We start from the raw sequence: 17,615 nt of genomic DNA, 5'->3' as shown, positions 1-17,615 counted from the left end.
TGGATATTGGCAGTTAGTGTTGGTTAGAATACCTGGCTGGGTGGATATTTGCAGTTAGTGTTGGTTAGAATACCTGGCTGGGTGGATATTGGCAGATAGTGTTGGTTAGAATACCTGGCTGGGTGGATATTTGCAGTTAGTGTTGGTTAGAATACCTGGCTGGGTGGATATTGGCAGATAGTGTTGGTTAGAATACCTGGCTAGGTTTGATATTGGCAGATAGTGTTGGTTAAATAGGTCAGGTCAGCATGTTGAGTAAACCAGATCTTTAGCACCAGCAGCAGTTGGCAGTATCTGATGGCAGACCTCCAGCCTGAGATGGTACACAGATTGCTGCTCCACGGTTGGAGAGACAAGGTTCTTGGACCTGTTATTACGGGCAGGCTTCCATCTGGCCTGGTCCTATGGTCCTCGATGGTGGTGATAGTGAAACGACTTTGCACCCGAAGACATTTTGGTAACATTTTATTTGAAGCATTATAACTTGTTGTAAGTAAAGCCTGCTGTTATAATGCATTATAACTTCTAAGTAAAGCCTGCTGGTATAAAGCATTATAACTTGTAAGTAAAGCCTGCTGTTATAATGCATTATAACTTGTAAGTAAACCCTGCTGGTATAAAGCATTATAACTTGTTAGTAAAGCCTGCTGTTATAATCCATTATAACTTGTTGTAAGTAAAGCCTGCTGTTATAATGCATTATAACTTGTTGTAAGTAAAGCCTGCTGTTATAATGCATTATAACTTGCTGTAAGTAAAGCCTGCTGGTATAATGCATTATAACTTGTAAGTAAAGCCTGCTGTTATAATGCATTATAACTTGTTGTAAGTAAAGCCTGCTGTTATAAGGCATTATAACTTGCTGTAAGTAAAGCCTGCTGTTATAATGCATTATAACTTGTTGTAAGTATAGCCTGCTGGTATAATACATTATAACTTGTTGTACATAAAGCCTGCTGGTATAATGCATTATAACTTGTTGTAAGTAAAGCCTGCTGGTATAAAGCATTATAACTTGTTGTAAGTAAAGCCTGCTGGTATAAAGCATTATAACTTGTTGTACATAAAGCCTGCTGGTATAATGCATTATAACTTGTTGTAAGTAAAGCCTGCTGGTATAAAGCATTATAACTTGTTGTAAGTAAAGCCTGCTGGTATAATGCATTATAACTTGTTGTAAGTAAAGCCTGCTGTTATAAAGCATTATAACTTGTTGTAAGTAAACCCTGCTGGTATAATGCATTATAACTTGTTGTAAGTAAAGCCTGCTGGTATAAAGCATTATAACTTGTAAGTAAAGCCTGCCGTTATAAAGAATTATAACTTGTTGTAAGTAAAGCCTGCTGGTATAATGCATTATAACTTGTTGTAAGTATATATGAAATCATATAATACTTTTAATAAGCCTTGTAAGTTACTGTATCAACATTTTAAATGGAATGAAAATGGCGAGATGAGTATTAGATGATTATAAGACATTATAAAGGTTCATACATGCTCATGACAAGTCTAACAATGTATTGTAACTGCATCATAATGCATGCTCCAAGTAGAAGGTTTTTATTAGGTCATATTTCCACTCTTTTAGACCAGCCAGGTGAAACCCTCTACCCAAATACTGCAGTCTGTGTGTCGTGCTGCTCATGCAGCTGTGTGACATGGCGATTGATATAATTACAGGATAAGGTGGGCACACGGCCAATCAACATGAAGTTAACACTCTGATGTTATCACCCACTATAAAAGTACGAGTTATTACAGGTCCAGAATACACAACGCCGTTAAGATCAGAAATACAGTTGATTATTAATTGAGTAGCCGTTCAGATTGGAGTTGTTGATTGATTGTTTATGCCTGACTTGCTCTTGTTGTGTGGCAGACAGGGAAGACAAGTTGATCGGTGAGTGGTGATTATTATTAAACAGAGTGAAAGTAGCCGACTTCTCAACTGCTGAGCATCTCGTCCTCAAGTTTTTGTTTTATTATAAAATTAGTTTTACATAACTCTTAACTCGGACCGTTGTCTAAAATCCAGACCACCGGAAACCATTCAGAGCTGCCATTTCAGTGTGAGAGCCATACATTTAAGTGAAAGCTATATATATTTAATTGTGAAAGCCAATAAGCCATACATTTCAGTGCGAGAGCCATATATTTCAGTGCGAGAGCCATACATTTCAGTGAAAGCTATATATTTCATTGTAAAAGCCAATAAGCCATACATTTCAGTGTGAGAGCCATACATTTCAGTGTGAGAGCCACATATTTCAGTTAAAGCTATATATATTTCATTGTGAAAGCCAATAAGCCATACATTTCAGTGTGAGCAAGACAGGACCTCAGCAATTAAGTTTGACAGAGCTTTATGGAGAACAGAATATAATTGACTTGGACTAGATCACAGTATCTGTTAATTATAGGCAGTATTCAGCTAGATTCAGATTCAGAATTCTATTTGGTTCAGATTCAGATTTCTGTTTGATTCAGGTTTGATTCAGATTCAGATGTGATTCAGGTTCACATTGTAATGAAGTAGGGCAAGGTTTGACAGAGCTTTATGAAGCACGGCATGTGGTTAATTATTACAAGTGTTAATTACAGACTGTAGTATTCACAGTGGACACATCACGTGACAGTGGAACGACCCCCTATCACTGTCTCTGTTGTCACTCATTACTTTTTTTATTTAACCTTTATTTAACTAGGTTAAGTCACAGTGAACATCAACTAAGATTAGCCAAAAAGGGCAAGAACTTAGAAATAGGATCTAGTCACTATCTAGTCTTTCTACTTCTATGGGCAGAACAACCCTGATCGTCACCATAGAGACCAAAACAACCCGGATCGTCACCATAGAGACCAAAACAACCCTGGTCGTCACCATAGAGACCAAAACAACCCTGATCGTCACCATAGAGACCAAAACAACCCTGATCGTCACGTCACCATAGAGGCCAAAACAACCCTGATCGTCACCATAGAGACCAAAACAACCCTGATCGTCACGTCACCATAGAGGCCAAAACAACCCTGATCGTCACCATAGAGACCAAAACAACCCTGATCGTCACGTCACCATAGAGAACAAAACAACCCTGGTCGTCACCATAGAGGCCAAAACAACCCTGATCGTCACTATAGAGACCAAAACAACCCTGGTCGTCACCATAGAGACCAAAACAACCCTGATCGTCACCATAGAGGCCAAAACAACCCTGGTCGTCACCATAGAGACCAAAACAACCCTGGTCGTCACCATAGAGACCAAAACAACCCTGATCGTCACCATAGAGACCAAAACAACCCTGATCGTCACCATAGAGACCAAAACAACCCTGGTCGTCACCATAGAGGACAAAACAACCCTGATCGTCACCATAGAGACCAAAACAACCCTGATCGTCACCATAGAGACCAAAACAACCCTGATCGTCACCATAGAGACCAAAACAACCCTGGTCGTCACCATGGAGACCAAAACAACCCTGGTCGTCACCATAGAGACCAAAACAACCCTGGTCGTCACCATGGAGGACAAAACAACCCTAATCGTCACCATGTAGACCAAAACAACCCTGGTCGTCACTATAGAGACCAAAACAACCCTGGTCGTCACCATAGAGACCAAAACAACCTGATCGTCACCATAGAGACCAAAACAACCCTGATCGTCACGTCACCATAGAGGCCAAAACAACCCTGATCGTCACGTCACCATAGAGGCCAAAACAACCCTGATCGTCACCATAGAGACCAAAACAACCCTGGTCGTCACCATAGAGGCCAAAACAACCCTGGTCGTCACCATAGAGACCAAAACAACCCTGGTCGTCACAATAGAGGCCAAAACAACCCTGATCGTCACCATAGAGACCAAAACAACCCTGATCGTCACCATAGAGACCAAAACAACCCTGATCGTCACCATAGAGACCAAAACAACCCTGGTCGTCACCATAGAGACCAAAACAACCCTGATCGTCACGTCACCATAGAGGCCAAAACAACCCTGATCGTCACCATAGAGGCCAAAACAACCCTGGTCGTCACCATAGAGACCAAAACAACCCTGGTCGTCACCATAGAGGCCAAAACAACCCTGATCGTCACCATAGAGACCAAAACAACCCTGATCGTCACCATAGAGACCAAAACAACCCTGATCGTCACCATAGAGACCAAAACAACCCTGATCGTCACCATAGAGGCCAAAACAACCCTGATCATCACCATAGAGACCAAAACAACCCTGGTCGTCACCATAGAGACCAAAACAACCCTGATCGTCACCATAGAGACCAAAACAACCCTGGTCGTCACCATGGAGACCAAAACAACCCTGGTCGTCACCATAGAGACCAAAACAACCCTGGTCGTCACCATGGAGGACAAAACAACCCTGATCGTCACCATAGAGACCAAAACAACCCTGGTCGTCACTATAGAGACCAAAACAACCCTGATCGTCACCATGGAGGACAAAACAACCCTGATCGTCACCATAGAGGACAAAACAACCCTGATCGTCACCATAGAGACCAAAACAACCCTGATCGTCACCATAGAGTTCTGGCTGTGCTGATGGTGTACTGGCTGTGCTGATGGTGTACTGGCTGTGTTGATGGCGTTCTTTACTTTACTATTTATATGTTTTACAACTTTTACTTCACTAAATTCCTAAAGAAAATAATGGACTTTTTACTCCATACATTTTCCCTGACACCCAAAAGTACTCATTACATTTTGAATGCTTTGCAGTACAGGAAAATTGTCTAATTCACGTCACCCCTACTGCCTCTGATCTGGTGGACTCACTAAACAGAGAACATCCCTGGTCACCCCTACTGCCTCTGATCTGGTGGACTCACTAAACAGAGAACATCCCTGGTCATCCCTACTGCCTCTGATCTGGTGGACTCACTAAACAGAGAACATCCCTGGTCACCCCTACTGCCTCTGATCTGGTGGACTCACTAAACAGAGAACATCCCTGGTCACCCCTACTGCCTCTGATCTGGCGGACTCACTAAACACAAATGTTTTGTTTGTAAAAACTATAAAAATGTGCTCCCTGGTTTGCTTCATGGAAGGAATTTGAAATTATTTCTACTTGTACTTTGACTTTTGATACTTAAGTATATTAAAAAAATTACATTTACTTTTGATACTTAAGTATATTTAAAACCAAATACTTTTAGACTTTTACTCAAGTAGTATTTTACTGGGTGACATTCAATTTTAATTGAGTCATTTTCTATTAAGGTATCTTTACTTTTACTCAAGTAAACAGCGTGTCACGTTCCTGACCTGGTTTCTCTTGTTTTGTATTTATTTAGTATGGTCAGGGCGTGAGTTGGGGTGGGTTGTCTATGTGTTTTCTATGTTGGGGTTTTGTGTGTTCGGCCTGGTATGATTCTCAATCAGAGGCAGCTGTCAATCGTTGTCCCTGATTGAGAATCATACTTAGGCAGCCGGGGTTCACGTGGGTGATTGTATTTCGTGTCAGTGTTCGTGCCACACGGGACTGTTGTTCGGTTAGATTATCTTTTGTTATTTTGTTTCGTGTAGTGTTCAGTTTATTGTGAATAAAACATGGACACTTTCCACTCTGCTTCTGACGAAGAGGAGGAAATCAGCCGTAACACAGCGCGTAATGAGGCAGAGCTTTCTTCTGACTCAGTTAATGCAGGGGTCAGTAAGGGCCTAACGGTGGCCAATGCCGAGGCAGACGGGGCAAAGGTCATGACCATCGTCTACCTGTGGTTCCGCTTCACAAGAGGAGCAGCCGTGCATGCCTAGCATCATGGTGATGCCTGTTCTGTAACCGAAGCGGTGGATTGGACGGTGAGGAGACAGACAGGATGTTCTGTAACCGAAGCGGTGGATTGGACGGTGAGGAGACAGACAGGATGTTCTGTAACCGAAGCGGTGGATTGGACGGTGAGGAGACAGACAGGATGTTCTGTATCCGAAGCGGTGGATTGGACGGTGAGGAGACAGACAGGATGTTCTGTAACCGAAGCGGTGGATTGGACGGTGAGGAGACAGACAGGATGTTCTGTAACCGAAGCGGTGGATTGGACAGTGAGGAGACAGACAGGATGTTTTGTAACCGAAGCGGCAGATTGGACGCTGAGGAGACAGACAGGATGTTCTGTAACCGAAAGCGGTGGATTGGACGGTGAGGAGACAGGATGTTCTGGTGCTCACCTCTCTTAGAGGCTTTTATTTACAATATTAACATATGCAAAACTAATTGGTCAATACATTTTGTACAGAAAATAAACAGGATGTTGACAAAGACTTGAATAAATCTAAGATATTCTCAGTATAAACTATTCCGGCAACAACTGTTTGTTGTATATCTCTACTCTAGCCAACCTGTTACCTGTCCAGCCTGCTCTCCTCCAGGTATATCTCTACTGTAACCAACCTGTTACCTGCCCAGCCTGCTCTCTCCCAGGTATATCTCTACTGTAGTCAACCTGTTACCTGTCCAACACACACACACACACACACACACACACACACACACACACACACACACACACACACACACACACACACACACACACACACACACACACACACACACACACACACACACACACACACACACACACACACACACACACACACACACAACCCCCCCTGCCAGATGTATAATTCATTCCATTAGTTTGCCTGGCTGGCTGGTTGGTACAAGCATAGACATGTCTCTGTGAGTACTAGGTCTGGGCTCAAATACTATTTTGAAATCTTTCAACGTTGAGCGCATGCTTTAGCCTGTCTGGAGTGCCAGATGGGAGGAGCTTGCACTTTTGTGACTATTCTATTAGTTCCTTTACACATACTCAATCAAGCCCTGCTAAAGTATTCTATCTTGAGTGTTTCTACAGAGCTTCTGCAGCTCGTTGTGTAAAACACCTGGCTTAGTGTATGAATGATTTTTTTGCGTAAGTTCTGGTACGAAAAAGTCATTTCTCTCAGTAGCTGTCAACACTCCAGTCAAAACCCTTGAGAACCGAACTAATTTATTTAGCAGTGGCTTCTCCCCACTACCCCGTCTAACAGAGTCCTTGGCGACAAGGTCGTACTATCAAAGATGACAACCAGAGAACTACTCTGAGCAGGAGACATAGTGAGGAGGAGACACAGTGAGGAGGAGACACAGTGAGGAGGAGACACAGTGAGGAGGAGACATAGTGAGGAGGAGACATAGTGAGCAGGAGACATAGTGAGGAGGAGACATAGTGAGGAGGAGACATAGTGAGGAGGAGACATAGTGAGGAGGAGACATAGTGAGGAGGAGACATAGTGACGAGGAGACATAGTGAGGAGGAGACATAGTGAGGAGGAGGCTGGCGAGGAGGAGACATATTGAGGAGGAGACACAGTGAGGAGGAGACACAGTGAGGAGGAGACACAGTGAGGAGGAGACAGTGAGGAGGAGGCTGGCGAGGAGGAGACAGTGAGGAGGAGGCTGGTGAGGAGGAGACAGTGAGGAGGAGGCTGGCGAGGAGGAGACATATTGAGGAGGAGACACAGTGAGGAGGAGACACAGTGAGGAGGAGACACAGTGAGGAGGAGACAGTGAGGAGGAGGCTGGCGAGGAGGAGACAGTGAGGAGGAGGCTGGTGAGGGGAGAATGGCTTATAATAATGACTGTAATGAAGCGGATGAAATGGTATCAAACACAAGGAAACCAGGAAGTGTCAATACCGTTGTTACATTCCAGCCGTTACTATCAGCCCGTCCTCCCTAATAAAGAGTGCCACCAGCCGCCTGTGTAGCATACAGGGATTGAACCCCGGGTCTCCCAGACAAGGAGTCACATATGTAGATGGAAGTGTTGCTACCGGACCACAGCTCTGTCGGGGGTCTTTTCAGTCAAAGTGTGTGTCGTCCGACTGCTGTTCCCGACACCATACATCACTGTGACCTTGGGCTCCACTGTACTGTGGACACGAAGGGGCCATGCTACTGTAGGAGATCACTCTGCCCATACTAATCTGTTTTTACCATCACAGCAAACCTCGACAGCTGCGTCCCAAATGGCACTGTATTGTCTTTTATAGTTCATTACTTTTGACTAGGGCCCATTGACTAGGGCCCATCGACTAGGGCTCATCGACTAGGGCCCATCGACTAGGGCCCATCGACTAGGGCCCATCGACTAGGGCCCATCGACTAGGGCCCATCGACTAGGGCCCATCGACTAGGGCCCATCGACTAGGGCCCATCGACTAGGGCTCATCGACGAGGGCCCATCGAGTAGGGCCCATCGACTAGGGCTCATCGACTAGGGCCCATCGACTAGGGCCCATCGACTAGGGCTCGTCGACTAGGGCTGATCGACTAGGGCCCATCGGGACTCCCATCAGGCTCTGGTCAAAATCAGGGGTCTATGAGCCATCTGGCAATTCTGGCGAATGTCAGATGGGGTGGACTAAATTCGGGCCGGGGGCCCATGAACATTTTAAGAAAAAAAAAAGAAAAAAAGATTTTTGTGCAATTTCTCTGTTATACTAATCTATAATGAGCCTTTGGCTGATCAGTGGGGGATGGCCGGCCCCCCTACCAAGATGGGCCGCCCCCCCCTACCAAGATGGGCCGGCCCGGTTTTCTGATAGGCTGAGCTGAGGTCACGCAAACTCACATTCAAAGTCAAACGCGACATCAGCAAAGAGACCTGCAACGACTCTTTCATCAGTTAGACATGGATCATGGGTCGTAAAAAATGGAAAGGGTGCCTATAAGCCCAGAAAGAGCACGCTCTACATTGTCACTTCCCTCAAAACATCCTGTATTTGTATTTATTATGGATCCCCATTAGTTCCTGCCAAGGCAGCAGCTACTCTTCCTGGGGTTTATTATGGATCCCCATTAGTTCCTGTCAAGGCAGCAGCTACTGTTCCTGCGGTTTATTATGGATCCCCATTAGTTCCTGCCAAGGCAGCAACTACTCTTCCTGGGGTTTATTATGGATCCCCATTAGTTCCTGCCAAGGCAGCAGCTACTCTTCCTGGGGTTTATTATGGATCCTCATTAGTTCCTGCCAAGGCAGCAGCTACTCTTCCTGCGGTTTATTATGGATCCCCATTAGTTCCTGCCAAGGCAGCAGCTACTCTTTCCTGGGGTTTATTATGGATCCCCATTAGTTCCTGTCAAGGCAGCAGCTACTCTTCCTGGAGTTTATTATGGATCCCCATTAGTTCCTGTCAAGGCAGCAGCTACTCTTCCTGGGGTTTATTATGGATCCCCATTAATTCCTGCATAGGCAGAAGTTACTCTTCCTAGGGTTTATTATGGATCCCCATTAGTTCCTGTCAAGGCAGCAGCTACTCTTCCTGGGGTTTATTATGGATCCCCATTAATTCCTGCATAGGCAGAAGTTACTCTTCCTGGGGTTTATTATGGATCCCCATTAGTTCCTGTCAAGGCAGCAGCTACTCTTCCTGGGGTTTATTATGGATCCCCATTAGTTCCTGCCAAGGCAGCAGCTACTCTTCCTGAGGTTTATTATGGATCCCCATTAGTTCCTGCCAAGGCAGCAGCTACTCTTCCTGGGGTTTATTATGGATCCCCATTAGTTCCTGCCAAGGCAGCAGCTACTCTTCCTGGGGTTTATTATGGATCCCCATTAGTTCCTGCCAAGGCAGCAGCTACTCTTCCTGGGGTTTATTATGGATCCTCATTAGTTCCTGTCAAGGCAGCAGCTACTCTTCCTGGGGTTTATTATGGATCCCCATTAGTTCCTGCCAAGGCAGCAGCTACTCTTCCTGAGGTTTATTATGGATCCCCATTAGTTCCTGCCAAGGCAGCAGCTACTCTTCCTGGGGTTTATTATGGATCCCCATTAGTTCCTGCCAAGGCAGCAGCTACTCTTCCTGGGGTTTATTATGGATCCCCGTTAGTTCCTGCCAAGGCAGCAGCTACTCTTCCTGGGGTTTATTATGGATCCCCGTTAGTTCCTGTCAAGGCAGCAGCTACTCAGCAACTACTCAGTTTCAGAATGGGTGGCAAGAAATGTTAGTCCTAAATATTTCAAAAACTAAAAGCATTGTATTTGGGTCAAATCATTCACTAAATCCCAAACTCTCTCCTCCCCTCCCCTCTCTCCTCCCCTCCCCCCTCTCCTCTCCTCCCCTCTCTTCTCTTCTCCTCTCCACTCCTACCCTCTCCTCCCCTCTCCCTTTCCCTATCCCACTCTCTCCCTCCCCCATTACTCTCTCCCCTTTTCACTCTCTCTCTCTCCGTCCTCCTCTCCATTTCCCTCCCCTCTCTCCTCCCCTCTCTCCCTCCACAGTGGATAGCCCTGGCGTCTCTGTTCTTCATCCTCGTGTCCATCTCCACCTTCTGTCTGGAGACCCACGAGTTCTTCAACCCCATCGTGAACCGCACCGAGCTGGAGCTGGTGGACAACGTGACGGTGGAGCATGTGTACCAGGAAACGGAGACGGTGGTCTATCTCACCTATATCGAGGGCGTCTGCGTGGTCTGGTTTACCTTCGAGTTCATGATGCGAGTCATATTCTGTCCGGACAAGATGGAGTTCATGAAGAAAGCTCTGAACGTTATCGACTTCGTGGCGATCTTACCGTTCTACCTGGAGGTGGGGCTGAGCGGACTGTCGTCTAAAGCGGCTAAGGATGTTCTGGGCTTCCTGAGGGTGGTGAGGTTTGTCAGGATCCTGCGTATCTTCAAGCTGACCCGTCACTTCGTGGGCCTGAGGGTTCTGGGTCACACGTTACGGGCTAGCACCAATGAGTTCCTCCTCCTCATCATCTTCCTCGCTCTCGGAGTCCTCATCTTCGCCACGATGATCTACTACGCCGAACGGATGGGAGCGGATCCGACCGACCCGCGCGCCAGCGAGCACACACACTTCAAAAACATCCCCATCGGATTCTGGTGGGCCGTTGTTACCATGACGACCCTTGGTTACGGCGACATGTACCCCCAGACGTGGTCGGGCATGCTTGTCGGAGCGCTGTGCGCCCTGTCGGGTGTACTGACCATCGCCATGCCCGTCCCCGTGATCGTCAACAACTTTGGAATGTATTACTCCTTGGCCATGGCGAAGCAGAAGCTACCAAAGAAGAAGAACAAGCATATCCCGCGAGCACCCCAACCAGGATCACCCAACTACTATAAGACCAGCATCAACTCTCCTCCAACGCCCCATAAAGCACCGCTCCTTCCTGAAAGTCCGAACTTAGTCCACCCCGTTTTGGCTCTGGCTCAAAACATTACTCTGACACACGATGACGTCTTCAAAGTAAAGTTTCCAGGTAAGAAATCTCTTCTCTCCTCTCCTCTTCATTTCTTCTCTTCTCTGTGGTCAAACTCTCCTGCAACATCCTATTGTTCAGCTGTCTCACTGTCTGTCTCTCACTGTCTGTCTCACTGTCTGTCTCACTGTCTCTCTCACTGTCTGTCTCACTGTTTGTCTCACTGTTTGTCTCACTGTCTGTCTCACTGTCTGTGTCACTGTCTCTCTCACTGCCTGTCTCACTGTCTCTCTCACTGTCTGTCTCACTGTCTCTCTCACTGTCTGTCTCACTGTCTGTCTCACTGTCTGTCTCACTGGCTCTCTCACTGTCTGTCTCACTGTTTGTCTCACTGTTTGTCTCACTGTCTGTCTCACTGTCTGTGTCACTGTCTCTCTCACTGTCTGTCTCACTGTCTCTCTCACTGTCTGTCTCACTGTCTGTCTCACTGTCTGTCTCACTGTTTGTCTCACTGTTTGTCTCACTGTTTGTCTCACTGTTTGTCTCTATGTTTGTCTCACTGTCTGTCTCACTGTCTGTCTCACTGTCTGTCTCACTGTTTGTCTCACTGTTTGTCTCACTGTTTGTCTCACTGTTTGTCTCACTGTCTGTCTCACTGTCTGTCTCACTGTTTGTCTCACTGTTTGTCTCACTGTTTGTCTCACTGTCTCTCTCACTGTCTCTCTCACTGTCTGTCTCACTGTCTGTCTCACTGTCTCTCTCACTGTCTGTCTCACTGGCTGTCTCACTGGCTCTCTCACTGGCTCTCTCACTGTTTGTCTCACTGTCTGTCTCACTGTCTGTGTCACTGTCTGTGTCACTGTCTCTCTCACTGTCTGTCTCACTGTCTCTCTCACTGTCTCTCTCACTGTCTGTCTCACTGTCTGTCTCACTGTTTGTCTCACTGTTTGTCTCACTGTTTGTCTCACTGTTTGTCTCACTGTCTGTCTCACTGTCTGTCTCACTGTTTGTCTCACTGTTTGTCTCACTGTTTGTCTCACTGTCTCTCTCACTGTCTCTCTCACTGTCTGTCTCACTGTCTGTCTCACTGTCTCTCTCACTGTCTGTCTCACTGGCTGTCTCACTGGCTCTCTCACTGGCTCTCTCACTGTCTGTCTCACTGTCTGTCTCACTGTTTGTCTCACTGTTTGTCTCACTGTTTGTCTCAATGTTTGTCTCACTGTCTGTCTCACTGTCTGTCTCACTGTCTCTCTCACTGTCTGTCTCACTGTCTGTCTCACTGTTTGTCTCACTGTTTGTCTCACTGTTTGTCTCACTGTTTGTCTCACTGTCTGTCTCACTGTCTGTCTCACTGTTTGTCTCACTGTTTGTCTCACTGTTTGTCTCACTGTCTGTCTCACTGTCTGTCTCACTGTCTGTCTCACTGTTTGTCTCACTGTTTGTCTCACTGTTTGTCTCACCGTTTGTCGTCTTGTCTTTTATCTTCTCTTCTCTTCTCTCCATCGTTCTGCTGTCTCACTGTTTGTCTGTAGACGCCCTCCCTCTACTCCCAGTGGCTCAACCAGGTAACTCGGCCACTTCTGAATGAACAAATTCATCTCTCATTTATTAAAAGATCAATAAGCTGTATGATTAGCAGATTGCGTTGTAGCCCGTGGGACGTAGCACACTGCCACCTTCCTAGTACTCTCACAGCCAGTCTGGCATCTGCATCCGTGTCACACACACACACACACACACACACACACACACACACACACACACACACACACACACACACACACACACACACACACACACACACACACACACACACACACACACACACACACACACACACACACACACACACACACACCTCTATAGTAATAATTATGTAATGAAGATTCATATACATGTGTAAGGGGCTTACATCAAGGTAATGTAAAGCTATATAAAATATTCTGTAAACTAAATAGCAGTATGAAGTTAGCGATTGTTGTTAAGTGTAGTGATTTGGCATCGATAACAGAAATGTTGTTACTATGGTAACTACTACAGCTTTACTACAAAAGAGTAAGAACAAGTTAAAGTTCCGTGTTTATTTGAGGCATTTAAAGGAATATCGCATCACGTTAAGTACTGGACAAGCATGGCACACATGAACTTGTGCTGATCATTGAATGCAGGCGACTAAGGTACTAGGCTGCTACTTGTCAAGTGGGTTGATGTTTTTAAGGCTAACATACTCGTCTCACGTTCACACCATCCGACGTAGCATACTAAAATGCACCCCCCACTACACCCACTAACCATCTGAGTCCAAACACCATCACCACCACTACACCATCTGAGTCCAGACACCATCACCACCACTACACCCACTACACCATCTGAGTCCAGACACCATCACCACCACTACACCCACTAACCATCTGAGTCCAGACACCATCACCACCACTACACCCACTAACCATCTGAGTCCAGACACCATCACCACCACTACACCCACTAACCATCTGAGTCCAGACACCATCACCACCACTACACCCACTAACCATCTGAGTCCAAACACCATCACCACCACTACACCCACTAACCATCTGAGTCCAGACACCATCACCACCACTACACCCACTAACCATCTGAGTCCAGACACCATCACCACCACTACACCCACTAACCATCTGAGTCCAGACACCATCACCACCACTACACCCACTAACCATCTGAGTCCAGACACCATCACCATCACTACACCATCTGAGTCCAGACACCATCACCACCACTACACCCACTAACCATCTGAGTCCAAACACCATCACCACCACTACACCACTAACCATCTGAGTCCAGACACCATCACCACCACTACACCCACTAACCATCTGAGTCCAAACACCATCACCACCACTATACCACTAACCACCTGAGTCCAGACACCATCACTACACCCACTAACCATCTGAGTCCAGACACCATCACCACCATCTCTCCCACTAACCATCACCACCACTAACCATCTGAGTCCAGACACCATCACCACCACTACACCATCTGAGTCCAGACACCATCACCACCACTACACCCACTAACCATCTGAGTCCAGACACCATCACCACCACTACACCCACTAACCACCTGAGTCCAGACACCATCACTACACCCACTAACCATCTGAGTCCAGACACCATCACCACCACTACACCCACTAACCATCTGAGTCCAGACACCATCAACACCACTACACCATCTGAGTCCAGACACCATCACCACCACTACACCATCTGAGTCCAGACACCATCACCACCACTACACCCACTAACCATCTGAGTCCAGACACCATCACCACCACTACACCCACTAACCATCTGAGTCCAGAACACCATCACCACCACTACACCCACTAACCATCTGAGTCCAGACACCATCACCATCACTACACCCACTAACCATCTGAGTCCAGACACCATCACCACCACTACACCCACTAACCATCTGAGTCCAGACACCATCACCACCACTACACCCACTAACCATCTGAGTCCAGACACCATCACCACCACTACACCCACTAACCATCTGAGTCCAGACACCATCACCACCACTACACCCACTAACCATCTGAGTCCAGACACCATCACCATCACTACACCCACTAACCATCTGAGTCCAGACACCATCACCACCACTACACCATCTGAGTCCAGACACCATCACCACCACTACACCCACTAACCATCTGAGTCCAGACACCATCACCACCACTACACCCACTAACCATCTGAGTCCAGACACCATCACCACCACTACACCCACTAACCATCTGAGTCCAGACACCATCACCACCACTACACCCACTAACCATCTGAGTCCAGACACCATCACCACCACTACACCCACTAACCATCTGAGTCCAGACACCATCACCATTACTACACCCACTAACCATCTGAGTCCAGACACCATCACCACCACTACACCCACTAACCATCTGAGTCCAGACACCATCACCATTACTACACCCACTAACCATCTGAGTCCAGACACCATCACCATCACTACACCCACTAACCATCTGAGTCCAGACACCATCACCACCACTACACCATCTGAGTCCAGACACCATCACCACCACTACACCCACTAACCATCTGAGTCCAGACACCATCACCACCCACTACACCATCTGAGTCCAGACACCATCACCACCACTACACCATCTGAGTCCAGACACCATCACCACCACTACACCATCTGAGTCCAGACACCATCACCACCACTACACCCACTAACCATCTGAGTCCAGACACCATCACCATTACTACACCCACTAACCATCTGAGTCCAGACACCATCACCACCACTACACCCACTAACCATCTGAGTCCAGACACCATCACCACCACTACACCCACTAACCATCTGAGTCCAGACACCATCACCACCACTACACCCACTAACCATCTGAGTCCAGACACCATCACCACCACTACACCATCTGAGTCCAGACACCATCACCACCACTACACCCACTAACCATCTGAGTCCAGACACCATCACCACCACTACACCATCTGAGTCCAGACACCATCACCACCACTACACCCACTAACCATCTGAGTCCAGACACCATCACCATTACTACACCCACTAACCATCTGAGTCCAGACACCATCACCACCACTACCCCACCATCTGAGTCCAGACACCATCACCACCACTACACCCACTAACCATCTGAGTCCAGACACCATCACCACCACTACACCCATCTGAGTCCAGACACCATCACCACCACTACACCCACTAACCATCTGAGTCCAGACACCATCACCACCACTACACCATCTGAGTCCAGACACCATCACCACCACTACACCCACTAACCATCTGAGTCCAGACACCATCACCACCACTACACCCACTAACCATCTGAGTCCAAACACCATCACCATCACTACACCCACTACACCATCTGAGTCCAGACACCATCACCACCACTACACCCACTAACCATCTGAGTCCAGACACCATCACCACCACTACACCCACTAACCATCTGAGTCCAGACACCATCACCATTACTACACCCACTAACCATCTGAGTCCAGACACCATCACCACCACTACACCCACTAACCATCTGAGTCCAGACACCATCACCACCACTACACCACTAACCATCTGAGTCCAGACACCATCACCACCACTACACCCACTAACCATTTGAGTCCAGACACCATCACCACCACTACACCCACTAACCATCTGAGTCCAAACACCATCACCATTACTACACCCACTAACCATCTGAGTCCAGACACCATCACCACCACTACACCCACTAACCATCTGAGTCCAGACACCATCACCACCACTACACCATCTGTGTCCAGACACCATCACCACCACTACACCATCTGAGTCCAGACACCATCACCACCACTACACCCACTAACCATCTGAGTCCAAACACCATCACTACTACTGTACACACTGTAATATCCTACTGTGGCATGTATCAAATCCTACTGTTGACAGTCCAAAGCAGTGCTATCATAATTGATTTAGACAGTAATATTTGATTTGAATCATGCTGGGATATGTGCAGTACAGAATGTAACACTCGACATAAAGCTTCTAATTGAATTATTATTATAATTATTATTATAATTAGAAATATCTTCTAATTGAAGGTGGTGCTGGAATTTCTCAGACCTTCTCCCCTATGCGGGCTTCCGAGTGGCGCAGCGGTCTAAGGCACTGCATTTCAGTGCAAGACGCGTTACTGCAGTACCTGGTTCGAATCCAGGCTGTGTCACATCCGGCCGTGATTGGGAGTCCCATGGGGCAGTGCACAATTGGCCCAGGGTTGTCTGGGTTTGGCCGGGGTAGGCCGTCATTGTAAATAGGAATTTGTTCTTAACTGACTTGCCTAGTTAAATAAAATTAAATAAAAAGTAAGAATTGCACCAGCACTATGTTCCATTCAAAACATTTTCACCCCCCTCCCCCGCATCCAATTTCCCTGTAACATAACGGATACTCAATCTCCTTTTGGTTTTGGTTAAAATATATTTTCACAGCGATTTAGATAGCACAATAATTCCCTACGCTATTCAATGCTTGTTTCCTCACATAAACCCGAAATAGAGCTAACAGTGTAGAATTTTAGTAACCAGGAAATTAGGATTTTTCTACATTGGTCACTTGACCCTACTTCCACTAGATAACACAGCCACAAAGTCAAAACAGATTTCCCATTTTGACAACAGATGCCTCTCCGGCCGAGGAAATCAATAGGCGAATATCACAGCCAAGCACAACACTGGCGGGTAAGTAACACTTTAAAACAATATCATTCCCCTATTACTGCAGCTATATTATGGACATTTCCTT

The 17,615-nt window shown here is 46.7% G+C and overlaps 1 protein-coding gene across 2 annotated transcripts in view; it reads left to right on the top strand.

Annotated features, from left to right (window-relative positions):
• LOC139584167 (voltage-gated potassium channel KCNC1-like) overlaps window positions 1-17,615 on the top strand; it is a 50,170-nt gene that overhangs the window by 3,059 nt on the left and 29,496 nt on the right. Inside the window, exons 2-4 of one of the 2 annotated variants that reach the window (XM_071415710.1) lie at window positions 10,310-11,294; window positions 12,767-12,799; window positions 17,492-17,551. In XM_071415710.1, coding sequence (XP_071271811.1) covers window positions 10,310-11,294; window positions 12,767-12,799; window positions 17,492-17,551 — 1,078 coding nt within the window. The remainder of the gene's footprint in view (window positions 1-10,309; window positions 11,295-12,766; window positions 12,800-17,491; window positions 17,552-17,615) is intronic. The other variant, XM_071415711.1, reaches the window with a different exon arrangement.

This window comes from Salvelinus alpinus, chromosome 9 (assembly GCF_045679555.1).
Source record: "Salvelinus alpinus chromosome 9, SLU_Salpinus.1, whole genome shotgun sequence".
NCBI classification, from domain to species: Eukaryota; Metazoa; Chordata; class Actinopteri; order Salmoniformes; family Salmonidae; genus Salvelinus; species Salvelinus alpinus.
Note: the sequence above shows the minus strand (reverse complement) of the source record. Positions and strands in the feature narration are given on the sequence as shown.